Source organism: Ambystoma mexicanum, chromosome 13 (assembly GCF_040938575.1).
Source record: "Ambystoma mexicanum isolate Mex_15411 chromosome 13, UKY_AmexF1_1, whole genome shotgun sequence".
Taxonomy (NCBI): domain Eukaryota; kingdom Metazoa; phylum Chordata; class Amphibia; order Caudata; family Ambystomatidae; genus Ambystoma; species Ambystoma mexicanum.
In genome coordinates this window covers 610,288,741-610,316,268 of record NC_090938.1, presented here as the reverse complement: position 1 = coordinate 610,316,268, position 27,528 = coordinate 610,288,741, and the positions used below count along the sequence as shown (strand labels likewise).

Sequence of the window (27,528 nt, the reverse complement as noted above, 5' to 3'; positions counted from 1 at the left end):
TCCTAAGTCCCCATTGACACATCGAAAATATTTAACACTGCCCAATGACACCAGAATTATGAGGCGGATGGTGGGATGTATGGCAGAAAGAGGACTAAGGACTAAGTATGTTCCTCCATACTGCATGGGTGATAACAACTGAATGTAGTCCGAGGGTGGAGAGGAGACCATACTTAGGAAAACAGATTCCTTAGAACCGCCTGTCCGAAAGCCGCGTCCGACTTCGAGCCAACGTCCAAACAGTAGCGCTTACAGAAGGCGATGGGGTGGCACAGGTTGCCGCCCTACTGATGACCTGACACGGCATCTGCCGCTGGAATGCGATGGCCGTGTCTGACAGTGTGGGCATGCATGTTAGCTGAAAATGGTTTGTGCTGCCCCTCATAGGCAGGATAGCCGCAACCCATCCACCTTGTTATAGAGGCCTTGGATGCCTGGTATCCCACCCTCGACACCCCCGAAGAAGACGAACTGAGCGTCCGACTTGCGGAAGCCCTTGGTCCTGTCCAGATAAAATTTCAGAGCGCGTCTGACATCCAGACCATGCAAGACCCTCCGAGCGTCGTCTTTAGGACTGGCAAAAAACATAGGTAGGATCATCTCCTCGTTTAGATGGAAAGCGGAGGCTACCTTATGTAGGAACAAGAGTGTGTTCTCAGAACCACCTTATCCTTGTGAAAGGTAGTATAGGCTTCTGAAGTCACCAGTGCCTTGATATCGCCGACTCTGAGCAGAGGTGAGGCCCACCAACAGAGCTGTCTTAATGGTGACCAGGCTGATGTCCACGGATGCCATTGGCTCTAAGGGTTTGTGCGCTAAGGCACCCAAAACTACATTGAGGTCCCACTCAGGGCATGGTTTTTGATGGGCGGGAAGAGCCGGGCAAGGAGTCATTCTCCCCCCTCCCCACATGGCTGCCAAATAGGTGCAGCATGTATCCACCTGCACTCCTGAGTGAGCAAGGTGTGCAGAGAAGGAGAGCACGTCATCCAGCGTGCATCTAAGGGGGTTGATCTCCTTAAAGTCCGCCCAGTGACAGAACCTAGACCACTTACACTTGTACTGGCTCCTAGTAGCCCTGCTCCTAGCGCCCTGAAGGATTTCTAGGTTAGCCTGTGATAGCCCCCAGGTGCTTCGGCGTGACCTGCCCAGGAACCACGCTGCAAGGGCTAACTTCTGTGGAGCGGGGTGGATGACCCTGCACTCCTGCTGCGCAACGAGATGAGCTGGGTCCATTGGCAGGTGAATGGGAGGCTTGTCTGAGAGGTTGAGAAGCTCAGACAACCATGGTCTCATCGGCCACAAGAGAGCCATCAGAATGATGCTGAGGTGACGTGATTCCCTTTTCTGATTCCTTTATCTTGCAGATCACTCTGTGGACCAGGGGTGTGGGAGAGAAGGCATATGCCGTCATGCCGTTACACTGAATCTGGAATGCGTTGCCCAGGGAGCCAAGGCCCTGCCCCTGCCAGGACGCAAACTGCTGGCACTTGTCCCAGCAGACAAAGAGATCCACCTGAGGATGCCCCCTCTGCTGAAGATCTGCAGCAGCACCTGGTCGTTCAATTGCCACTCGTAATTGTCCGCTTCCAGGTTGGACTCCCCCAGATGGCCATCAGGTATATGTTGTTCTCCAGGGCCCATTCCCACATGTTGATCGCTAGGTTGCACAGTGGAGGGGACCAGGTACCACCCTGTTTGTTGACATAGTACATGCTGGTGGAGTTGTCTGTCTGGATGAGGACGACCTTGCCCCCAATGAGCAAAAGGAAAGCTTTGAGAGCTAGACAGATGGCTTTGGGCTCCAGCAAGTTGATATGAGACTCCTGCAGAGTCCAGACACCATGGACGCTGTGGTTGTCCAAAGCTGCCCCCCCCAGCTTTCCAGGGAAGAATCCGTAGTGATGGTGACCTGTGGGGCCTGCTGCTGGAAGGGCTTGCCCATCCGCAGGTTGCAGTCATTTGGACCACTGGGTGGAGAGGAGGAATGCTGACGAGCTCCGCTTCCAACTCCACGAGGCTGCGAAGTGCAGCTGCAATCGCCTCATCTTGAGTCTGGTGTAGGGTACGGCCAGTAGGAATGCAACCATCTAATAAGTGTTGGTACCACCTGGCCGGTCACTTCTCGGGTGAGGAAGTGAGTAGTGGCCCTCTTGACGGCCATGACCTTGTCCTACAAGGTGAAAACCCTCTCAGAGCTTGTGTCCCATATGAGGACCAAAAAGGTCAGGCTCGGAGTAGGCTGCAGCTGAGATTTCTTGAGTTTGACAGAAAACCCCAGCTTGTGGAGTGTGATCATAAGGGCAGAGGAAGTGTGATGCACCGCCTGCGTAGATCTTGCCCTGGTGAGCCAGTCGTCCAGGTACGGGTAGACGTGGTGGCCCTGAGGAGGGTTGCCACCACTTTCATGAGCATGGTAAATACCCTGGGGGCTGAATGGAGGCCGAAGGGTAGCACCTTGTATTGTAAATGGCAGTCCATGATCCTGAATCATAGAAAGGAGCAATGCAGCAGCCAAATCGGAACATGAAGATAAGCGTCCTTCAGATCCAGGGAGCACATCCAGTCTCCCCTGCACAAGGTCTCCGCAATCAGTGCTGGCGTATCCATCTTGAATTTTTGAAGATGGAAGGAGAGGTTGAGGGCGCAAAGGTCCAACACAACTTTCAGGCCAGCCTGGTTCTTCTTTCGTATGCCGAAAATCCTGGAGTAGAAGCCCAATCCTCGCTGGGAGGCTGGGACTTCTTCCACTGCCTGGCTCTCGGCGAGCAACTGACCTTCTGCCAACAGAGTTGCTGTGCCAATCCGTGGGAGTGGGGGGGGGGGTGTGTAAGGAAGAGTAAGGGTTTGGTAAGTGGTACCCCCATGGATACTACAGAGGGGATCCAGGGGTCCGCCACAACTGTGCGTGAAGGGCAAACCTGCCCCTCACCAGAGACACGTGGATCCAAAAGGGGCGCATCATGCCTTCTTTCTCTCGGAGGCTGTTGCGGAGGAGGGGGACTGAAAAAAGCCCTCCCCCCGCCCCCCTTTGTTGTTTGCACTGGTGCTGATTCGGAGAACAGTCCGGCTGTCTGGACCTCTGTTCTTGGAACCCCCGAAACCCACTGAACACCCACCCCTTGTCAGAGCGTTGATGCGACTGGGTGTACGCCTTGGGCATAGCCTTCATAAGGATAAAGAGTTTGCAGTTTGCAAACTTTTTCTTTTCAACTAAAGCCTCATCGGTGGTGGTGGTGGTGGTCACCACCCTCGAATGGAAGATCCAATATGCGTTCCTGGACGTCTGGTTAAATTTAGTAGCCCGGAGCCAGGCAGTCCTCATGTCCGTGACAATGCATATGGCCCGGCCAGAGGTATCAATGTGGACCACGGTGGACTCTGATGTCTTGCGCCACCATTTTAGTCTCTGCCAGTCCCGCCTTGAAACTTGACTGGCTCTGCGCCGGAAGCTCAGGAAGGAAGTCAGCTATTTCCCGCCAAAGTCTCCGATTAACGGCTGCCAGCATGGCATCTGCGTTGGTTTGACTAAGATGCAGCAAAGTGTTGGAATACAGCTTCTTCCCATATGTCTCCAAAATCTTCTGCTCCTTGCCTAGCAGTGTCGAGGACTAGGTAGCCGAGGACGACAGGCTTTGAGTAGAGTGACGCCGCAGCAATCACTGACGAGTGTGGTTGTGGATGGGCCGACAGCAAGAGTGGCTCCCCCTCCATTTGCCTATACTTGGTGTTCATGCGCCAATTGACATGCTGGGCCGAGTGGGGTTTGAGCCACCCCTTCTTGGCCAAGGCGACAACGTCCTTCTGCATCGGGATCCCTGTTCTAGCCGCGGGTTGTAGAGTGAGGACCTCATCAGGAACTGCTGCCTCCGGTTGCTTAACCTCGGGTTGAGGAAGGCCCAAATACTCTGCCAGACCTGCAAGTCGTTCTTGGAAGGCCTTGGCAGATGATGGTGTGTCAGGGTTTTCTTCCTCGTCTGTGTCCACCATGGCGTCCAGCTGGTCCTGAGCGGGTGGAGGAGTGCTGAGGGCTGAGGTGTGGAGACCGGAGCAGGAGGCTGCAACCGAGGCTGGTATGGAACCTCCTGAACTTTAGAAGGCAGGGGAGCTGGAATTGAAGGAGCTGGCACGGGCAGCAGGGGCTGCACCAGGTATCTGCGGCGCTAGAGCCATAGGAGGGATGACTACAGGTGCAGGAGGAGGGGCCGCAGGGAGCATGTCTGTGATGACCTCCCCAAGAATGGCACCCATCTGAGGAGATCCCAGGAGAGTGGGGAACTTTTCAAAGCACCCATCCTAGCAGGCCAGTGGGGTGGTAGGTGATATTGACGGGGTAGCGGGCGGCTGCTGGGGCCAGTGCGTACTCTCTAGCTGGTTGCGGGGTAAACCTGCCCTGCGATGTTGATGGATAAGCTGTAGGCCACGTAACTGGTTGACACCAGTCCCACCTTGTAACTCGTTCTTGCACTTGCTCCGTTCCTCAGGCCGGTATCGGACGAGTGGCCATTTTGTCTGGCGCCGCAGCCATCTCATCGAGCTGCGTCCCAAAATCATGGTGCTCCGCTCACTCAGCCCGGCCTCCTCCAGGACTCTTGGCGATGGAACATGAGACCTACCCTGCACTTCAGGCCAAGGCATGGCAGGCGGGTCGCCCTCAGCAGTATCGCTGGCAGTGCTGCGTGCAGGCACCCCTTAGACACGTTGCCGTTACAAGGGCGCAGCCCCTCTTGTGTGCACGTGGTAAAAGAACCTTGCGGTCCCACAGTACTGTCTCCGGAAGGATCTACCGACCACTAGGCCCGGTGGCTGGTAGCTGAACTAGCCTTGGTATCCATGCTGGTGCGAGAACCTGAGCAGTTCCTCCCACTCTGGTGTTTCCTTGGGAAGGAGTTGCCCTTGCAGGGTGCACTAAAAAAAAAAAAAAAGACCCTCCCTTGGGCCTTGGCTTATATATGACCAAGTCCTCTGGAGGCGACTTCTCGAAGAGCTTCCGCCACGTAGCTAGTCTGTTCTTCAGAGCACGCGATGAAAGTGTTGCACGCGGTACAACCCTCCCAGCCGTGGTCAGTGCCAAGGCAGCGGAGGCAAAGAGCATGGGGATCGGATGTAGGGAAGAGCCCCTCACAGGCTGGACACGTGCTGAAGTCCACATGAGCCGGGGAGGAGCGTGGCGCCAGAGGACAGAGTACCCGATTGATAAAAGACAAAAAGATAGAAGTATCTGGGGAAGAGCGCGTGGTATTACATGGCTGAAGCCAAACGCAGGCACGCTGGTGAAATCGCCCTGTTCCAGTCGACGTGGAAAAGGAGACTGGAGAGTGGTGCTGGTGGGTGGAGTCAGGGGAGTGCATGCTCCCTGCGTGCCTCTAAATTTAAAGGAGGGGGGGGGGTTTCTGGTGAAAAAGGTTCCTTCTCCTGTCCCTAGCGAGGGACGCCCATGCAGTATGGAGGAAAGGGGACAGGACGCAAGAGTAAATTACGACAATTCACCATGGCTTCATCAAAGGTGAACTGATGTTCATTGTGGACATAATGTAGTATGCCTACACCTTGTGGGTGCAGGGCCTTCCCAAAAATTGATGCACTAAATGGGTGCTGTGGCATAATACAAGGGTGACTACATCCATTGGCAGTGAGACCCTGATTAGTGACATGATTGTACTTTGTTTTGGTGGAATCTCAATGTATTCAATGCATCAGTGCTGCCTATTTCTTTCCAATTGGTCACAGCATTGTGTAGCTTATTTCCTCTTGCTGCCCCTTGTGGCCATTTGGTGCTCGTGACTTAACCCCTCTATCCCTGTCCTCAGTCAAGGAGCAGGGGCTTTTGTGAAAATGTTGCCAGCATTTTTCTTGAAGATGCCTCCCATGTAGGTTCCTCATCCTCACTTTCTGCTCCCAGTGCCTCTGCCTTTTCACCACACCCAATTAGAAACACATTGCAATGTCTTTTCTCACCTGAATTTGCCACTCACCAGCATCCCATGGGGAAGTGGAAGGTGTACTTCAGGGCCGGTGTCTTTGGATTGTCATAAATTAAAGTGTGGGTTCCATCCTCTTCCCCACACTTGTCATATGTATGGGTAAAGATATCTTGCTTACATCTTTCGTTCCGTTTGTTTTAGATGCAGGTGTGATGCTGCACTCCTATTTACCTTACTTTGAAAAGAAAAGCTACTTGGTGTTTCAGTCTTTATCTGTTCTGACAGTAAATGTTTAGATTAGCACATTTGTCATGGCTTCATGGCCGTTGTCTGGTGAGGAGGAGGCTCTCAACCTACTGTTGCAGTCCAACTCGAAGCAGGGCACAGAAGCAGAATCTGAAAACGAATCTGCTTCAGAGGGTGAGCATGAGGTAGATTCAGGAAGCTAGTTTCCTTTTGAGGCTAGTTCAATCTCACCATCTAATGAAGGGAACCAAGGGGTGCATGCACATTGTGTGACACTTCCCACAAAAAGTTAACCTGCAAGGTTTAGGGTAGGGGACATGCAAGGAATGTGCCAGATTATCACATGGATGAGCAGTGTGACTGTGTGGCTCCAGCAATGGCTCAGCCTGTTGTTCCACCTTTCACTGGAGTATCAGGGGGCACAGAGAATGCAGATGGTTTTCAGCCAATTGACTTTTTCAACCTTGTGGATGATGGGTTCATTTCAGATATGGTTGAGCAAACCAATCTGTATGCTGAACATTTCTTCAGGGCACAGGGTGCCAACACGAAACCCCATTCCAGATGACACTTTGGGATCCAACTGCGGGTGTTGAGATGAGAACATATTCGGGTCTCTCTGCTCATGGGAATAGTGTGGATGCCTTCTATCTCACTATACTGGTCTACTGAAGTTTCATTGACAAGCCCTTTTTTCCAGCAATAATGAGTAGAGACTGTTGCCTAGCACTGCAACATATGCTGTATTTGAATGATAACTCTGCAGCAATACCAAGAACTGACCCAAATTGCGATGGGCTATTCAAAATTCAGCCATTACTGAAGGACTTTGCACATCGATTTTCTGAGGTCTATTTAGTATGTTCCTAGTCAACAACTGGAAAAGACTCCAGCATAAACCCTCCAGCTGTCCAGCCCATTTAGGGATAAGTGAGAAAATCGTGTGGGATCTTGCCACATCCTTATGGAACATTGGTCACCATTTGCATGTGGACAATTTCTACACAGGAATAACACTGTTTAAGGAATTGTACAATGTGGGCACACTGGCATGCATTACGATCCGCATTACGATCCGCAGTAATCGCAAAGGCTTCCCCAGAAAACGTGTTGGTAAGAAGCTGGACTGGGGTGCATTTATGGCTTTGCAGCCGGATGAACAGTTGGCAGTAAAATTCTGCAACAGACAGGGTGTGCACATGCTGAGTACTATTCATGATGAAAGTACTTCCCTAGTTGTTACTGTGATGGGGCAGGCTCTGCAAGTGTTGAAGCCCAAGCGTAATCGGGACTACAACAGGTACACGTTGCAGGGGAGGGGGTGGAGTTGACAAAACAGAGCAATTACGTGAGCCATACCATGCAGCATGTACATCTTGCATGTGGTACAAGAAGTTGGACGTTCACATTATGCATGTCGCTACATACAATGTATGTTGTGTGTATCGTGCTGCTGCTCCAGCAAGCAGACATTTTTGAAGTTTGAATACGCAGTTGTAAATTTGCTGACCGTTGTGCATGAATCAACTCCCAACTTTGAAAAAGTAGAGGATGGAGCCAGATGCATGAACAACACTTTGCTAATTATGTTCCTGCCACACCCAGGAAAGACAACCATACAGAAGATGCAAGGTTTGTACAAAACAAGGGAGTGGGCCGTTTTACTGTCCCCAATGCCTTTCCAAGCCAGCCCTCTGCCAACAGTCTTGCTTTGTATCATACAAAGAAAAAAGTATTGGGCGATCTAGTGATATCCTGGAATGCCCATTTCTCCTACAAAGTAACCTATAGGCTCTCCATTCATGCAACACCCAATTTAGTAGTGTCTTGGAAAAGTCAGGAACACCATTCCCGCTCCCTCCACTCACGGCGTGCCTTGGAAAGTAAAGGCACCCCAGTTCCCTCCATCGGAGGCGTGTCTTTCAAAATATGGAAACACCAGTTGGGCTCCCACCCTTTGAGGTCCAAATGAAAAAAATGGGAACTGGACACCATGTATATGGCACCAGTGCCTTGTATAACTTGTACCACCCTGCCATGTTTTTTTAAAACCTGTTTTTAACTTCAATAAAAATTGATGTTTTGTATGACGGAAGGCCTCGTTTTAGAATGACAGATGTGATTTGGGAGTGAGGTAAAGCTAAACTGTCCATGCAGATATGATTGCTGTGAATGCACTTTTCCGTCACTGGAAACATGCTTAGTATGAGTGGATGTGTATGTATAGTGTGTGCATGTTTGCATGTATGGTTGGTGCGACATGACTTAAATTCAGGCACAGTTAATACGCAAGAACATGAAGTTGATGTGAAAGACAGCCTGGAGATAAGGTGGCTATGTGAGCATATGTCTAGTTGCTATGAGTGTGCAGATATGGTTGCTGTGCCAAAATGGATGGCTAGTGACGCACACAAAAAGGCGTATGGATAGTCAGTAAAGCGGTTGGTGCCTTGACGCAACTTAACAACTCACAAGTACATTTTTGTCTTGTGCTAAAACCAACCACGGGTGTCACTTTGCACTGTACATATGAGGAGAGTGAGCAAAAGGTGCCTTTGAAAGAGCTTGAAGTGGAAAACCGGGGTGGCGGTGGCTAATGCACAGTGATTCTTTTATTCCTAAAGCACTTGGCATACTAATGATTTAACCTTTTCTGTCCCGGTGCACATACCCACGCATGTGAGGTCTGGTTTTCATCAGGAAATATTTGGAAAACCTGGGAAGGTAGTGCATGCATTGTTGCGCATGTATTTGTCGTTTCCCACTGGCAACGGCAGTGTGTGAAAATCAAGTATGTGTCACATTTGCAACTTTGCAGTGCATTCTGGGTAAGAAATGGAAGCCTCTTTGGATTTCCACAGGTGTCTTTCCAGAAATGCAGGGGGGTCCCACTTATCTCTGGGTTGTCCCCAAATACAAATAGAGTACAGATTTGGCCTTCGCAGGGAGTTTGTTGCCAGTGTTTTAGCCTTCCCCCGTTGCGCTCAGGTCAGTGCACCCACACGTGAGGTACCTTTTTCATCGGAACAGTGGGAAGGTAGATCATGTTTGTTGCCTGGGGGTTTTGGTGGTTTCCTGGTCGCAAACATCTCCAAATAGTGTTTTTTTTCTCTAGATTTTTTTACTTTGCTGTGCATTCGAGGTAATAAATTCTAGCACCATTCACGCAAGCGAGACATCTCGATTCCCACGGATGTCGTCTCTTAAGAAATTCATGGGGTTCCCCATTTTTCCTTAGTGGCTGTGACCCCAGGCCGAAATATGCGAGTTGTTCACAAGGCCAAATACAGTATGGATTTGGTCTTCCCGGGGTGTTTAGAGTACCAGTGGTTTAGACTTTTCCATTTGTTCCCATATCAGTGCACCCACACGTGAGGTACAGTTTTCATCCAAACACCTGCGGGAACGTTGGACATATGTTGCTGCACAGATGTTTCAATGGTTTCCTGGTTGCAAATATCAAAATTGTTTTTTTTTCGTTGAGGTTTTGCACTTTTGCTGGGTAATCAATTCTAGCACAATTCACACAAGTGAGACCTCTTTAGATTCCCACACGTGCCTTTTCAGAAATGCACAGGGTTCCCAGTTTTCCCTGGTGGCTGTGACACCCCAGTCCTAAATGTCTGCCCAGTCTGCAAGGGTAAACCAGTGTCAATCTGGTTTTCGCATTGCACCTGACATACTTATACTTTAGCCCTTTCCCTTTCAATTCGGCCAGTGCACCAAACATGTGAGGTACCGTTTTCAATGAATACCTGCGGGAATGTGGCCATGTAAAAAGGATTTTGTTTCCCGTCGATTTCTGTGGTTTTCTATTGGCTAATGAATCAACATTGTATTTTTCCAACTTTTCCCATGTGCTGTGCATTCTGGGTGCAAAATTCTATAGCGATCAACCAAAGCAAGATGTATTTGGATTCCCCTGGGTCTATCCTTTTCAAAACTGCGTGGGGTTCCCACCTTTCCTCTGTGGTTGTGATGCCAGCACCCTCAATGTATGTGCTTGCTGCAAGTCCAAATATACTCGGCACAGAGCATTTCCATGCTGGCAGTTCAGCCCGTTCCCTTTGGCCCAAGCCAGTGGACACACGTGAGGTACCATTTCTATCTGGGCACCTATGGCAACATGAGAAGCTAGGTCATGCACAGTTTATGGAGCATTTCAGTGTTTTCTCAGTAGCAAAATACTGTATTTCCTCCACTTTCTTGCATTTGCAGTGCATTCTGGGTAGGACATTCTTGTACCAACAATGCATGCTGGGTGTATTTAAATTCCCACGTGTCTCCTTGTTTTCCTCTGTGGGAATAATGCCCCAGCCCTAAATCTATGGGCTGCCCACAAGGCCAAATACACACTAGAGCGTTTGCCATACCAGTGTTTTAACCATTTCCCTTTAGGCCAGGGACAGTGCACCCACACCTGTGAGATACCATTTTTAATTGGGACACCTTTGGTAATATGGGAAGGTAGGACTTTAGTCGTTTCTCCTGGTAATAACGTTTTCATACATTTGACTGAAGGAACTGGCCAATCCTGCAGCAGCCTCCTCTTCTGTCGCACGCACCCAGGAACTTTGCTCGGCCTTGGCTGCACACTTCACTGCAAAAATCCAAGACCACCTTAACTCTCTCTCTTCCACACCACCTCCTTCACCAACACCTCTGGAGTCTCCCTTGGCCCCTCCACCACTTCTCTCTTCTCTTATTCCCAGCACACAGGACGAGGTTGCCAGACAAGTCCGGTCTATGAAGGCTTCATACAAAACAGGTGGAACCCTGCCTCTCCAAAACCATTAAGGACAAGATTGACTCTTGCTCCAGCCTTAGATGATATCTTGAATCTCTTTTTCCACTGGAATTTCCCCAACTTCTCTTAAGCAGTCCCTTGTGCACACTCTACTTAAGTAACTCTCTGCCGACCCATCCATTATTGCCCTAACTCTATTACCCCTTTCCTGGGCAAACTCCTGGAGAAGCCGGCTATCTCAGCTCACCCGCCACACAAACTGCTGGTTGCTTCCATGATTATCAGTCTGGCTTTAGAGCATCCTGAGGCACAAACTGCTCTTCTGAACACCCGTGAAGACCTGCTCTTAAATCTCGACACTGCCTTTGACACAGTAAACCACAACATCCTGATTGCACGTCTGTATGACATGCTGGGAATCGCAGGCCAGGCTGTGGCATGGTTAACCTCCTTCCTTTCCAACCTCCCATCCCAGGTGGAACTTGGGTCCTTTCTCTATACTATAACTCTTTCAACCTGTGGCGTTCCCCAGGGATCAAACTTTTCCCCTGGTTCTTCAATGTCTACATGGCTGTAACGTCCAGCGTTATGCAGATTACACCCAACTCTCCTTCAGGCTACCTTCAACAACCTCCTCTACCTCGCTCACATCCGACTGTCCACAATTCAGTCATGGTGTGCTGCAAAAGACCTCTGCCTCAATGCCAGTAAGACTGAGATCATTAGCATTGGGACTCCTGCTCCCGCTTTCTCGCTCTGGCCGGCCTCCCTTTGGCCCTGCACCACACGCACCTGCAAGGCAAAAAACCTTGGGGTCATCTTCGCCCTGGTTCTCAAGGCTGGACTACAGCAACAGCCTCTTTCTAAATCTCCCTGCCTCTGCTCTGCGCCCTCTGCAACTCATCCAGAACAGAACTGCAAGACTTGTCCTTGGGTTCAAGCCCAAGGACCGCATCTCTCTGGTGCTGAAATCCCCCCCCCCACTGGCTCCCAGTGGCTGCAAAAATTTAGTTAAAGACCCCCTGCATTGTCAACAAGGCTTTCTGGGGCATGTGACCTACCTATCTGCAATGTTGCCTGCCTAAATACTGTCCTTCACAAGCCCTCCGCTCATCTACCTCCAACCTTCTGCGAGTGAGCCGGTTCTCCAAGCAGAGATTTGGAGGGAGAACTTTATTCTCTGCAGGGGCCTCCCTTTTGAATAGCCTCCCTGCTGCACTCAGTCTTGAGCCTGATCTCCTTAAGTTCTGAAAACTCCCAAAGCCATTCCTCTTCCCCTCTTCCATCTCTCTCCCTCTACCCTGTGAACCTTGTCTCCCCTCTATCGCTCTCCCTCCTTTTCTGCACAGCTTGCTGACTGGCTGCCTGGTGTACCTCAGTTTCACAGGTCCCTGGCACCCTCGCCAGGCTTTCACACGTGCCTCCGGGCCATGCACTTGCCTCTTCGTTACTGCGCTTGGTCAATGACACATGAGAGTGGCATCTCTCAGCACTTACCCCAGCTTCTGAATGACTGGGCACTCTTGTTCGCCTCCAGCTCCCCACTCCAACCCCTTGCCACAACCTCCCCTCTCCTGTACCTGTCTGCGCACTTGCATGATCTTAATGCACCATGCCTTGAAGCTAGTCTGTTTTTCACTCGTCTCCCTTCCTTGCACGGTGGTGCCTCAATGCACTTGGAAAAACTGCAGAATCACTGTCAGACCCATTTGCTGTTATGTACACTGTTAGCTGTATTATATGCACTTGTTCTATGCACCCACTCTGCCCGTGCAGACTTGTATCATCAAAACTCAAGGGCTCTGACTGACTGCTGTTTTATCCCCTTGTTCCCTCACTCCTTGAGCACTTTGAAACACTTGCTTTGTGTATAGGCGCTTTACAAATAAATACCATACTACGTTTTGTTGCACAAACCTTTAATTTCCCAAATGTGCCCTAAAGTCAGACGCTGCTTTAGGCACTGCGTGCTTGTGTGACCTGCGCAAGTCAGCGATCCTTCAAAAGGTCAGCCTGTGTTCTTCCAAAAGTCGTATGCTAGACATTCTTCACCACATTGGTTCTTGTAATTTTCAAATGCCATAGGTCACTTTAGACCGTCTGCATAAAAATACTGTATACCATCACTTGGTTTTTGGCTCATGGTATTGGTTGTTTTGTGAAATATTACATAAAATGTGTGATTTCCTAAGTAGAATAGTCAGAGGGAATGTAGCAAAGCACTGCTTTTCTGAATATTAATAGAAGCCATTACCTTACAAGTGCAAACATGTACAGTACATTTTTTTTTCAGTCAAATTACAGGAATTATTAGCTCTTACCTGATCTGCGTAAATAACCCCTTCCTGATCCTGGAATGTTATGTACTTTTCAGAAATGTACGCCTCTGTGTCCCCACTATGTAACACTAATAGAGAGTAGAGTTTGACCACAAAGAACAATCCTCGTTTTAACATCCAACACTAGTGTGCTCTTGTGGTCTAATGCTGTGTAGAATACACAATGATGCCTATTTCTACCCATCAGTAGTGAGTTTCCTTTGCATGATTATCAAGAAGGTTAGCCAAAAGGTACGCGATTTAAAAATGTTTAATATAAATTCATTTACTGTTCTACATACAATGTTTTCAAATTAAAGTGCAAATACTGTGAGGTATAATTGATTTTCAGTAGGCAGTGCAACAAAGTTTCACAATCTCTAAAAATACAATAAAACTCTACAGTACAACTGCGGTTCAAAGCACTCATTCTTTCAAACGTTCCTACAAACTCGTCTATATGCATCCCAACAAGTTTCATTTCTTCCATTCTCTTAAAAATCAGTTTTGAGGAATTTCTTCATGGAAGCGCTGTCTACTGTTTAGCATTCCTATCTCTAAACACGTCTAACTAGAGCTTGAACTGTTTTTCTTTATTTCGCCTAGAGCGCTTTCCCAGTCAATGTGGGTTGTTTTCTTTAATAACACTTGTAGCAAAACATTTGTTAGATTCTCTTGTCCCTTCTATTTACAGTTTTGTATTCTGGTATTTACAGCATCCTTGTGGTTCCTTCAACGACATACTGAAATGGGTTTTAGTACCCATGTCTTTTATTATACCAAGTTCACATTCAGTTTAATTATTCAATTTCAATTATTTATTACTGGGTTTTTAATTCCAGTTTCACCAAGCATACTGGAGTAGGGTGTACCAACATGTCTTCTGTGCATTTCTCAGTCCATGCTAGCTCCATGAGTTTTCTGCTCGTTTTGTAGTGCCCCTTTTGTTCCTCAGAGGGCTTAACCTAGGCTTGGTGGGGAGGGGGACAGTAAACACTTCCATTATGTAATGGTCTCTATGCCTCACTCACTATTCGTTGTATAAATAGCGCTTGGTAGTGGTTTGATATTTACCTTAGCCGCTCAATAACTTTCCAGTGGCTCTACAGTGGGGAGAAGTGCTTATAGGGTCTTATCCTGGATGCCCCATTTCTATCTCGAACAGAGGATGTGCTTAATGTGTTGAAAAATATAACAGAAGAACCAGAAAACCGGCTGTAGTACTGTGTTGCCGTCTGTGCTATCAAACAGTGAATATGTATTTCGGCGTGCAACATTAGTTATATATTCTTCATCATGCAGCTTACTTTGTCGGTATGATTAAGCTGCTTCAAGAAGGATTTTATGTTGTGGGACTATCTTCTCCTAATTTGCGCTCTCTAATTAGTTCTTTATATGCGCCCATGTTATTCGTTGCTCCATGCTGTATGGGGTAGAGGAGACATTTTTTTTCTTAGCTATTACGGCTTTCCGCTCATCTCCTAAGCAAGCTTGGATATTGTTACGAATATGTAATGCGCCGAATTATACTATTACTACTTTTGTTTGATCTCTGCTTACCGTTTGTAATACGCTGTCTCTTATGAAAACTTCTGTTTGCCCCTCGCGTTCATCTGCTTGTTACCAGTGCACACTATAGCAACTCTGCTAGAGCACGTTGTAGGTTGCCATTTTCTAATGTGCCTGCTTTGCGTTCATGGTGTGCACAAATTACAAAGAAAACCAATTATATTTGTGTTTGTTTCAATGCTGTTATAATGTTCCTTATTGTATTACTCATTCAATTCCAGAGTTTGTAAAGCTCATATTCATATACGGATATCAAAGGACAGGCTAACCAGATTTGTTCTAGTTGGTGCGGGATGTGTTCCATACCCTTCTTATATTGGTTGCAGCAATTGCATATGTGTTTTTTCACTGTTCCTTCTGAACTACGCCAGCTAAACAGGAATTTCGAAACTCGAGTATGTGAGCTGCTGCTTCAAAAGATCACAACGTGGTTTATTTCGATGGAGTGGATGTTGGATTCCCATTGTATTGGCGCTTCATACACCATTCGTAAGGATTTTAGAAAGTTCTTATGATTCGTTGGATCAAACTTTGTTGAAAAAGGAGTCCACCAGCTTTAGAATTGTGCTATTAGGTCTTTATTGTCGCTGTGGGTGCAGACACATGTTTCAACCTCTCAAGGGTCTTTATCAAGGCAAGCTGTAATATTTCTTGGACAGTGGGTTGTTAGGGCGTGTTGCCCGGAGTAATTCAGTGCATTGAGTAGTGCTTCTTGGAGGCAGAGTGCCTCAGTCGTACGTATTTTTCCTGGTCGGTGATCGAAACCGGTCGACCCATTGTTACTCCAATGATATCCTTGAAGTCTTGTTAGGATACATGTTTTACATCTACTTGTGAGCACATTTTTATTCAGATCCCTAATGTGGGACCTTCCTTTTAGGATCCAGGAGTGACTGACGCATGCTCTTAGAGCGTTCTGCCCAGCTGGTTAATAAAATCATAAAGTTATGTGAAATTCCCCAGGCAGCATGCATCTTGTGAACATACACTAGACAGGGTTAATCATGTACACCTGTCCTGGGGCACTCCTTTTGGATTTTTAGCTTTTGAGTTCATCTATTGTGCTATATTGTTTAGTAGGTACAGCTTTCTCCACCTTTCCCTTTTAGATAGGCGGCGCACCACCGTCATCCTAGGGACAGCACCTACTGACAGGGTCAGGGTGTGCTTCTCGTTGAGGGTCAGCGTTAGTGGTCCACAGGCACTTTTTCACTTTATAATGAAAACACATGTACAAGAGAGAAGAGAGTGCTCCTTTGTCGGTTTTGATGTGTGAAAATGTTATGGGATATAACAGAGTAATGAAAGTGTTTTCCCACTTAGAATCTTAAAATCTTTTACCCTGTTGTGTTGTTTACCCCATTCAATTATTGCACCAACTGCTACTCCCCATTTCCCCAGCCCCACGTTCTGTACTATTATTTGTCCGGGTTCATTTCTTCACAAGCAATAGCATCCTGTACAGAAATTAACTCTGGTTCCAAGCATTGCACGTGTGGTTTGGGAGTAGAACGGTCAAGAGCAGTAGGTCTGCCAGTTGCAGACTTAATTCATTAGTAATTTGGGTCCGTTTGATTGAGGGTGGCTTAGATACAGGAATGTTCTGAACCGCTAGGTTTTGATAAGTTTCAAAATATTACATTTGTTCGTAAAGTAATGGATAGTCAGAGGTTTCTCCATTAATTTAGGGCCGAGCAACTCTCCTTTGGAGGAAAAAATAAATAAATAAAAAGAAGCGTATATAAGTTAGTGTTTTGGCAGTGGATTCCGTTCTTTGGTGTAAATATCTTTTGTTTGTTGACTGGCATGAGGATGCAGTTTGAAAGTACAAAATGACAGCAATTGCAAAATGATGCAGATGCGAGAATGTGTCCAATCCTGGTGATGTAGAACATAGCTGTACTTGTATGAAACCGATTACTTTCCCTGGAAAGTGTATAGGGTAGCAGAACCATTATACAACAGAGTATGTACTAAAATTGGCAGTGTGAGATACCAAGCTGATAAAGGAAGAAGTGACAACTAGATTCTTCACAAGATTATTGTATTTACCTCTCCAGGCGAGTGCCAACAAGCACGAATCAGGAAGGTGTCCAATCTTATGAGACATGCTTCCTCCTCTCATTTTCCTAGCTGACTCCAAACAACTTTTGTTTTCCCCGGCTTTGATATTCACTCCGTTTTGTGACAAAAATCTTGCATAGTCTTTTAGGGTTTCAGATTCAGCTGGAACTTGCTCAACAAAGGTGCAAAAGGCATCCGTTTAAATCTGAGACATGGATGGGTGGCATTTGGGCATCAAAAGACTGAGGGTGGTGGCAAAGGGCTATCTTAATGGAGCCATATAAAGGGCAGGCACTGGCACTAATTCAGTTGGCCATAGATTTTTTTTTTTAAACTATTCACTGTTTGGATTGCAATGCAAGTTTAAGACTGGTCTCATTCCCATTCGCCATTTGTTCACACTTCAGATTATCCCAGGTAGCTAGAAGTGCTTAAGGAATAAAGTGTCAAAGTGCGGTTTTTGAAATCAATGTAATACCCATGTGACTACATTCTACATTTGGGCCCTTAACCAGTGGAGGTAATCAACAGCTTGCAGTCAACAGAATAAATCCAATACGTCAAACATGTATGCCAGAAAGCAACCTATAAGACAATGATTAGAATAAAGTACTTACTGTGTTAGTGATATCATACACCACAATGGCTGCCTGAGCTCCTCTGTAGTACATGGGCGCCAAACTATGATATCGCTCCTGACCTGCTGTGTCCCAGATCTCAAACTTTACTGTGGTGTCATCCAAGCAGACTGTCTGTGTGAGAAAAGCAGCTAGAAAGAAGAACAGGAGTGTGTTAACCAGAATTCACAATACGTCTCTAGCACACGACAATCATGCAAAGTACACACTTTGATTAATAAACAGAATTAAGACACATCGGAATCAGCTTTCACAGTATGTAACTTGCCACCAACAGTTAGAAATCGTAGCCCTTGTCCTCAAGCACTGAGCACATCTAAAGTTACATTTCCCCATGCAAGGAAAACAGAAGGATTCATAAACTGACAGAAGTGTAATCAACTAAACCATATTTAAAATGCAAAAGGAATGTCACTTGAGAAGGTCTGCCGAATAATATATTTTTACAACAGATGGAAAGAATAAGGAAGTATTACAGGAAAGATGGTTCAATATGTCATTACATTTTATTGAAGAATATCTGAAGAAAGATAATGAACAGTGCGACGAAATGACTACTTTTCTGCAGATGTACAGGGACGAGCACTGACTAAACCGCCTCCTTACCCCCATACTACACAGACACCAGCAGCGATCTTAATCATGAAGGTGTTACAGGCTCAGCCCGACCGCTATACCATCTTTGCCTCTTTTGGTAGCACAGTCCGAGGGCAGGATATCTTAAGGAGGGATGTTCGCTGATACAGTTGCAACACAGCAGTACCGTAGTTCCAAAACAAATGCATATCCAATGAAGGTTCTATAATAAAAATAGTACTTTCAATCCATTCCATGTCTTGCCGTAACCGCCATCCCCAGAACACTTTCTCCTCTTTAGCACCACAAATTACCTTTGTACCACAAAACTACATTCTGCTCTTGTCATGGGTAGATGACCCATATGAGGTGCTTGGACTGGCTAGGATAGCGTTCTGCTTATTGTCCAGTGGGGTGACATCCCTGCTCTGGGCTTACTCCATGGCTGTGATGCTTTCTAGGACCAAGTACATCGGGCAAGTCTTTAAATGGGGAAGCCACCATCTTGGATCTCACTACAATTTGCATTTGTTGCTGCCTCAGAGGGTGCTGCTGGTGTGTTCATCAGTCACATGTTGGGGAGTTTCCCCCTGTGCAAAGCAGTTCAGGGTATATTTTAACCACTAAGTGGGCTCTGGCTCCCTGGCACCTTCAGCGCCCTGGAGGGGGGGAAAGAGGAGGTCATGGGGGGAGGGCGGGGCTCACATGGCTAGCTCCACCCCTTGAGACTACTGTGCATTGAACTCAAGCTTGGCCGCTTGTAGCGATACTCCAACAAGGGCTCGCTTCGTTCGCACCCTGCGCCCCATCATGGGGAATTGGAAAGTTGGACAGCATGCCAGCGAAGTTGGAGAAATGTGGGACGGAATGACAGCAGACCCATATTTTTAGGGCATACAAGGACCCCAATGTAAAGCGTTAAGGTACCGTCACATCACTTACACAAGTTCATCACACAACTTCATCAGTTAATGTCAGTTAAGTCCCGCCCACTTTCCTCCATCCTGTATGAGCATCCCTCGCTAGGGACGGGAACCTTTTTTCAACAGAAAAACACTTTCTCTTTAAATGTATACAAGCTAGGGGCGCAGCCCTGGGAGCATGCGCTCCCCTAATCCCACCCACCAGCGCCACACCTCAGTCCTCTATACTGCGTCAATGGGAACGGACCGCTTTCACCAGCGTTCCTGGGTGAGGCCTCAAGCATTCCTGAATCTTTTGCTAGCTAGTTCTCAGGTATTTGGAACATAGTCCACCGGTGCCCTACTCTGTCCCGAGGGCATGCCGACTGCGGCTGGCTTCAGCAGGTATGCAACAGTTCCTTTCCCATATCGGGACTGCACATGCTTTGCCTCTGATGCCTCTGGGAAGACCACAGACGGGAAGGCTGCTTAGCGTGCAATGCTCTCACAACCCGATCCCTCAGAAACAGGCTGGCACAGTGGAGAGAGTTGTTATTCATGACTCCGCCGCAGAGCATTAAGGAATACGTACGCGGGAAGACTAAGAAGGTAAGCATACTCTTTCAAAAGCAGCCTGCAGCGACAACTCCTTCCCGGGAAGCCTACTGATGGGAGGGGGCAGTCAGACTTTGGCACCAGCAGCAACACCACCAATGCTCTTGTAGCTACTAGCTACTGGCTTAATGATCAAGGGGTCCAAGGGCCCTACCAAGGGGCTTAGCTCCACTATCTGACACACGCCTGAGGGGGCGTCAACACGCAGCGCAGACAGCACTACCGGCCACATGGCCGAGGGCCAATTGCCTACCAGACCCACGCCTGAGGAGCAGGGTCAGGGAGAGCCGCTGCGTCCAGGCATGCAGGCCTAGCCCAGGGCCACGCTGTCCACAGAGGCACGTGCGGAAGGCACAGACAAAATGGCGGTGCACGCGCAGACAAAATAGTGCCTAGGACAGAAGCCTGCCAACATGGTGAACCGCCAAGGCGCAAGCCTGTGGCCAGGGCAGATTGAGGTCCTGACACTCAGGTCACAAGGACCACGTCATACCGACATTCATGGATCAGGCATGGTACCATGAGGGCATGTACTCGCAAGGAGGGAGCAGACAGCATGCCTTTACTCCACCACATCCAAGGCAGGACTGCACCCAGTCCTGCTTGCGAGGATCTTTTTTGGACACATTTTTTACCCTCACGCGGTCTCCGCAGATGGGGAACATCCTCAAGGGCATAATCCAGGAGATGCTACCTCCCACACAGCCGCCGGTGCCTGCCCAGCCTTTACCTTCACCACCACCCATGCCTCTGGCAATTCCGGTAGCAGTGCCTACACCCACAGCTCCAGCACATGGGCCTCCTTCAGTGGCAGAACTAACACCCGCTGACCCAGGGGCCCCTTCTAGCAGAGGTGCCCGATAAGACACTGATGAGAAGGAGCAGGGCACACCTTTGGCAAGTGCATTCCATGATAGAATTGCCGGGTTAGCCGATTACCTGAGCATTCCTCAGCCCCAGAGGGAGCTGCTGCAGTCAGGAGTACTGGCGGAAGTGCGTACCATCAAAGCAGAATCTAGATCTCGCATCCCGTTACAGAAGCATGTGGAGGGCCTTGCCAAGAAGGGGGAGCTCCACTCACTTAGCCAACAAATAAAAGGCTGCACACAAAGTTCAGGCAGCTGGAGGGAGACACACTGCTCTTGTCTGTGAACTCCCAGACACTGTCTTCAGTCATTGCGGTAGCATCTATGAATGGCAAGCCCCAGACCACTACCACAAGCACTGCAAGTTCAGCTTTGCTGGGCAAGGAAGAGAAAATGCTTGATGCCTACGGCAATAAGGTCTACTCGGACACAGGACTTCACCTCAGGCAGACCAATGCCGACGCTATCCTGGCAGTGGGCAACCAACGGGAAGAGGAAGAAAGAGAGCGAAAGAGAGAGACAAAGACTTCCTTCCGGATATTCTGGCTGACAAACCAGCCTCTTTCAAGGCAGGACTCGCAGAATCGAAACTCGTGGCACAGGACATCACAGAGGCACACATGGATACTGCGAGCAGGGCCATCTGTGTGACAACTGGCATAAGGAGGGCATGGCTCAAGCCAACCAGATTCAATCCTGATGTTCAGGACCGGATCCTAGACCCACCCTTCGAGGGCAGTGATCTCACACCTCCACTAATGAGGCACTCGATAAAAACAGAACAGACGGCCAAACCACCCCCACCTGGGCAGTCTCACCAAGTCAGAGGACAAAACCTTCACGCAGGGCCACTCTTGATCAGACAGAGGCAGATTTTTCGTCAGTTTCCGGGGTTTCCAGGACCGCTGGTCCATGTAACTGGACAGGCCACTCAGCCAACCTAGGCAAAAACATCGGACGTCTTCGCACAAAGGCTTTTTTCAGTACCCCTCTCAGTCATCTGTCTCCGACCCAAAAAAAGCAAGGACGGCTCTTCTCAGGTCACCAGCACCCCAGTCGACGGTAGGCTGGCCCTGCACAGTCAAATTTGGCGTTCACAGACTCATGGGTGATTTTGGTGGTCTCCTCAGACTTCAGACTATCCCCCCACCCCCAATCACCCTGCCCTCCCGCCCACCCCAACAGATCGGGGCTCCTTCACTCTTGGCAGAGATTCGCTCCCTGGTGGAGAGCGAGGCAGTGGAGGTGGTTCCTCTTTCCCCAGCAGGGGCAGGGCTTTTACTCCTGCATCTTTGCCATTCAAAAGAAGAACCAGGTGGGCTTGTGAGTGGTCCTACATCTTTCCTTCCTGAATCTATAACTACCTCTGCAGAAGTTCAAAATGGTGACGCAAGTGCTTATAGCGGACACGCTGTGTGTAGGGGGGGAGGGGGGGGGACTGGACGTGCTCCCTGGATCTGAAAAACGCATATTTGCATGTCCTCAGTGAGGTCCCATCAATCCTTCCTCAGGTTCAGGGTCATGATAGTGATGTCACAGTATTGATTTTTTGATAGTATAACCTTCATATGACATGACTGTATACTGTGGTTATCGCGGTATAGCACATACGTGTGTTTAACCATTATCTTAAATAATATTTTGCCAGGACAAGTCACATTTTCACCAAGACACAACACAAACAAGCAATGCCACCAAGAAGTTGCCTTATTTCTTCTTACATTTTATGTTAGTTTAACTCAGCAGAGGGGTATCTACACATTTAGTTGCTTTGATAATTGTTATATGCCACAGACAGCAACTTTTGAAAGATATTCTTGAGAAACAAAAGTAGACTGAACACCATAACACTTATACCTGTAAGGCCATGCCACAGTAATACATGGCTAGACTGGCTGCCCCAAAATGCCAGTGTAGCCATGTAATAACAGATGTGATGCATGCTTTATTATCGATGCCCATTAGAAAAAGGTTTTTAAAAACTGTCACTCATGCCACAGTAATAAGTAACCAGACCTGCTGTACCAAAATGCTAATCACAACACATATGCCGAAGGAAAACCTAGTGTGCACAACTACACAACCCCTTACCCTCGGATGTGAAAATACACATAATGTCATTATACATGTTGGCTCGCATCTGTGGGGAGGGACTGATGTGAGCATTTGATTTTGCTGATGCAAATGAGCGATGGAAGTCTTTGAAAGTAGGAGCTTTAAAGTGTTAATGAATTAGTGCAAGTACATTTATCTGCAAAAACACAATAAAAACCTGAAATCTGCCAGGCTATGCTGCTCACCTGTCTGCCAATTGCAAGTAAGCACATCAGCACCTTCCAGGGGTGCGCATAGGCTAAAATATCAGGGGGTGGGGGAACTAGCCCTTCAAATGTTCGTGGAGGCACTCATTTCAGAGAATGTGGGGGAAGGGCAAACTTACTTGTGTGGGGGCATCAAACTTCTTTACACATGCCAATGAGACTATTCGGGTGAAGCTTCAATGTTAAAAACCAGTAAACTCTGCCCGCTACCTCTGAAAGCACCCACTTAAGGACTGCTGTGAGAATGAGCAATCTCCTGTACCCCCTCTACTCTTCCAATCGCACCCCTGGAATGAAAGTGCTAGCCCCACATCACGATTTGAATAGCTTAAAAATGTATGCATAGCTGGTTTCGTAGTTTGCCTCTGTGGATCACTTGACACAGACATTAGAGCATATATAAAATTCCTCATGCAACAATGTGTCTTCTTTCATTGTTCGCTGTGTTACTACCTTCATTAAATGTAGTGGTGTATCTGGCAACACTACAATGCCTTAATGGGAAATAGCCCACTACACATTTGGCCACCCCTTTGTTCTGTAGCGATAGGTTCTTTGGTGGTGAGTTCTACATCTAGCATGTACTAGGTGCTTCTGCAGGTTTTTCTTTTAGGCAAACAGTTGCCATTTATCAAATTCAAAATCTTCCCGTAGTAAAGGCAAACATCAGTTGCGCGTTACCAAAACAAAACATTTTCCAATAGTCGGCAGCATTTTTTTCCATCGCTTTGATTTTTGCAATTTATTTCTTCACTACCTATTGCCTGCAGGCACCAATGGCCCTCATCTGCAGCCTAACATTTTTCTCTTTTTGATTGTCGAGTTGATTTCATGGACAGGGATGCTGGCCACCCAAAGGCAGGAAGATGGCAGCAGGGATGTCACTTTGACTGAAACCTTTTCCCCCATACCTGGTTGCCCGTTGGTAAAGAACCCATCTTGCAGCACACAGCATGACCCTGCCTGCCCGCAAACATTAAGAGAAGAAATGCTAAACATTGCTCTCCAGACAGCCAACATCACAAGAATAATGTATTGTCTAGTCTTTTGATGAGTCGGCAGAAATATATACCAAAATGTCCGCCAGAAAGGTGCTTGGTTTATGAATCCAAGCCCACATCATACAATACATTTGCCATCTGGTGGTACCAAGGCATTATTGCAAAGCCAAAGCTAAAATGGGACACCGACGCACAAATTAGATTTCAAAATTTGATTAGCAGCGTTTGCTAATTAAAATGATCTTGATCAGCAAACAAACCCATTTGATTAGCAATGTTGTACTCATATTTTCAATGTCACAAGAAGTTATTTGTACACAATGTGAGCAACAATACAGCCGTTTTGTGTACACCTGAAGACATAAGTGAGATGAGGCGGGCCCTGAACATTTCTTTAAAAATTCCACTAGACATGAAGGTTGAGTAACTTAGTTTACGTACTCTACCTAAAATTATTTAAGAGGAAAGAAAGTAAGAATCTAAGCAGATTGGATGGCATAGCAGGCAGAGATCTGGGCAAACTAGGTGGAATAGTGTAGTAAGCAGCCATCTCACTTTCGGGGTAGACTGTATAAAGCAACTGGTTTATAAGCTAGAATGTCAAGGAGTATGGTATCGGCTCATGGGCACGACTTCCATGATGTATGTAACCAGCAGTTCACAAAATTAGGTTTGTCATCAAACGCGATAGCGTGACACCAGCTTAATCTCAGAACTTGACGCTACACCTTACTAGTTTCAACTGCTTAGGTTGGAAAATTGGTTTATGTTGATAGTGAGCTGCTAACTATGATTCATGTGCCCTGAAGCTGGCCAGTGCTCAATAACCGATAGACCAAAGAGATAAGAATTCAGTCACGCTTTTTCTGGTTGCAATTGTATTTGTTGGATAATAGATATAAATAATGACAGTATTCACACTGTAGTTTCTTCAAGTTTTTTTTACTTTATGTTGATGCCTTTTAATCATGGTATGTTGTCTTTAGCAGTACTTTGAAACCGGTCCTATATTGAGTTCATTTAGTTAATGGATCCGTCGTAGGAGGAACAATTGAATTGGTAATCATTCAGTTGCTGTCTTCCTTCTTCATTAAGTTTGTGGATCCTTGGTTCAATGTTTAATAGGCTTTAATGTCATTCAATTGTTGCCTTTAGATCCTTATTTCATTGCATGACAATTGTCATTCAGTTTTTGCCTTCAATTTGTTTACTCTTGGGTTCTTGAAGTTTGTGGATCCCTAGTTGAGTAAATAATTGGATAGGATATAGATCAATTGCTGATTTCTTTATTGGTAGGTGATGACTGTTCTTACACGTTGCTTTTGAGGTAGTTAGAATTATACTGTCATTCTGGTGATTTGTCGATAGGTACAAAGGTTGCCCCCATTTATTTCGTGATTTGCTCCTCACACGTGTTTCCCCGCCTTATGATATGGCGATTCATCAGGAGGTGCATAATTTTTGTTTGATGATATAAATGATGCCCTTAAGAATGAAAAAGAAGAATGAAACTGGGATGCAAGTGTCCCAAACGTGTGCTGCATGGGTTTAAGGCTATATTTGTTTGAAAAGAGAAATCTGTTGATACTTACTAGGTTTTCAAGTTGTGGGTCCCTGAAGGATATTGTTGCAAAGATTCTTATTGGTTTTCCATTTATTGCATTACTTTGTCATAATTCTCAAAGTATAGGTATAGATGTAATCAATTTTTATCTTTCGGTTTTCAGCCTGTAGGCAGAATTGCATAGGTTAAGTTTGCACATTAGCTACAGATGTCCTCACTCTGGTTTTCAAAGACAGCAAAAGAGGTAAACATTTGTTTTTAAACATACTAGTAGCATTCTAGGTCTTAAACTTTACCCGAGATACTCATGTGCTCTCATCCTTATGCTGTCCGCTGGTTGGGGTAATTCTAAGTACTTCTGAGAGTGAGGATTGTGTATATTGGGGTGTCTTGCTACAAGCCCAATAGATCAAAGTTAGCTTCCTGTAAGAAAAATATGACTGTTTTCTAAGCTATTTCTTTCCCAAAATTGTTGCAGTATCAAGAGTATGCTTGGTTAAAAGGAAGAGATCATAGGGTATCTAATTTGGGGAAAAAGACATTTTACCTTGTTTTTGTAGATTCCCCTTTTTCTGGTTGCCTCGGTCCAATTCCAATGTTTGTTTAGTGATTTCCGCTTTTTTATAGTGCACGATGATGTCACTGAGTTACATTATGCAATGACGTAATGCGCACGGACGCCATTTTGGATAGATTTTTTTTTCCAATAAAGGTTACATTTTCTTGATCCCAAATTTTTTTTTTTGTAAACTTGTTTTGATAGGATGCATCCCTTATTTTTTGTTTGATAATGATTCCAAATAAATGTTTTTAGTGTATGTGTTTGAGTTTCACGGAATTCATGGAGGCTGGACCATAGATAAAATGAGTAGTGATGACTAATAGAGTTCATAGTTGGCATTAATGGTTAAACCTAAAGAGGGTTTGTTAGTTGTACTATTTCGGTGTGGGATTTGAGAATTGCATTTTTGATTGCTTTGGTATTGTCTGATTGGGGTCAATTAGAGGCTGTGAATAGTTGTAATTGTGTTTGGTGCACCTGTGAGTATTAGTGTTTTGTAGATTTATGTTTGCAGTGTTTAAAGGAATAGGTGTAGTTCCTGGTCAGAATTTAGACTGTGTGGCAGGTGCCCATATTGTTTATCCAACATGCTTCTCGTTTGCGGAGCATTTTCTCCAAGTTACCTCCTCTTGGAGGTGGTGAAAGTTTTTCAATTCCAAAAATGTTTAGTTGTGCCAGATGTTCTATATTGTGATTGTTCATATAGTGTGTTGCCAGGGGTGATCTGAGATCTTTGTTTTTAATGGCTCTGATGTGCTCACCTATATGTATTTTGAGTGCTCTGATAGGGCTCCCAATGTAGAGTCTATTGCATGGGCATTTGATCCCGTAGATTACAAACTTGCTGTTAGTTGATAAGCTGTTTGATGGGTATGCCGTTGGGTTTGAGAATTGGGCTTTTGGCATTTTCTGAAAAATGGCACATTTGGCATTGTCTACATTTAAAATATCATGTTGTAGGTGGTTGTAGCCATGAGGTTGATGATGTGGTTTGTGTATATTTCTTAGGATTGAAATTTGAAGGGCTCAGCATGTCTGAGATTTGTGCACTTGTGAAATGTAATAGTTGGTTGATCATCCAGTATGTTGTCTAGTTCTTGGTCCAATTTTAGTATATTCCAATTTTTCTTAAGAAAAAGTTTGATTTGTTGGCTGTTGCTATATGGTGTGATGAACCTTGGTTTAGACAAGGTTTGTCGAACTGGTGATTTGTCAAGTAAAAAGGTCTTGTCTTGTACGGTTTGAGGTTTTGTCATATGACTTAATGCTGAGGATTATAGCGTCTTTCTAAACTTCAGTATGGAATTGGTTGCATGTTTTTCAAATTCTTCAATGGTTGTACAATTCCATTTTATTCGTAACATTTCTCCGTACGGGATATTGTGGATGACGTGTGTTGGATGGTTACTTGTCGCGTGCAATATGCTGTAGACTAATGTTGGTTTGATGTATAGTGTGGTATGGATGGTATTTTTTCGACATATAGTTGGAGTTTTGCGTTTGACTGGATATAATTGTTACGCTCACCTGGCTCCCGCAGGGGCGTTGATCAGAACAGGACAGCTGCAGTTTCCACCAACGTGACGCGTAGTACAGAGATGACAGACTGGACTGG

At 46.5% G+C, this 27,528-nt stretch overlaps 1 protein-coding gene across 1 annotated transcript in view; it reads right to left on the bottom strand.

The window, feature by feature from the left end:
• Positions 1-27,528, bottom strand: part of RAB5C (RAB5C, member RAS oncogene family) — a 466,724-nt gene that overhangs the window by 211,462 nt on the left and 227,734 nt on the right. Inside the window, exon 3 of the mRNA XM_069634471.1 lies at positions 17,486-17,637. Coding sequence (XP_069490572.1) covers positions 17,486-17,637 — 152 coding nt within the window. The remainder of the gene's footprint in view (positions 1-17,485; positions 17,638-27,528) is intronic.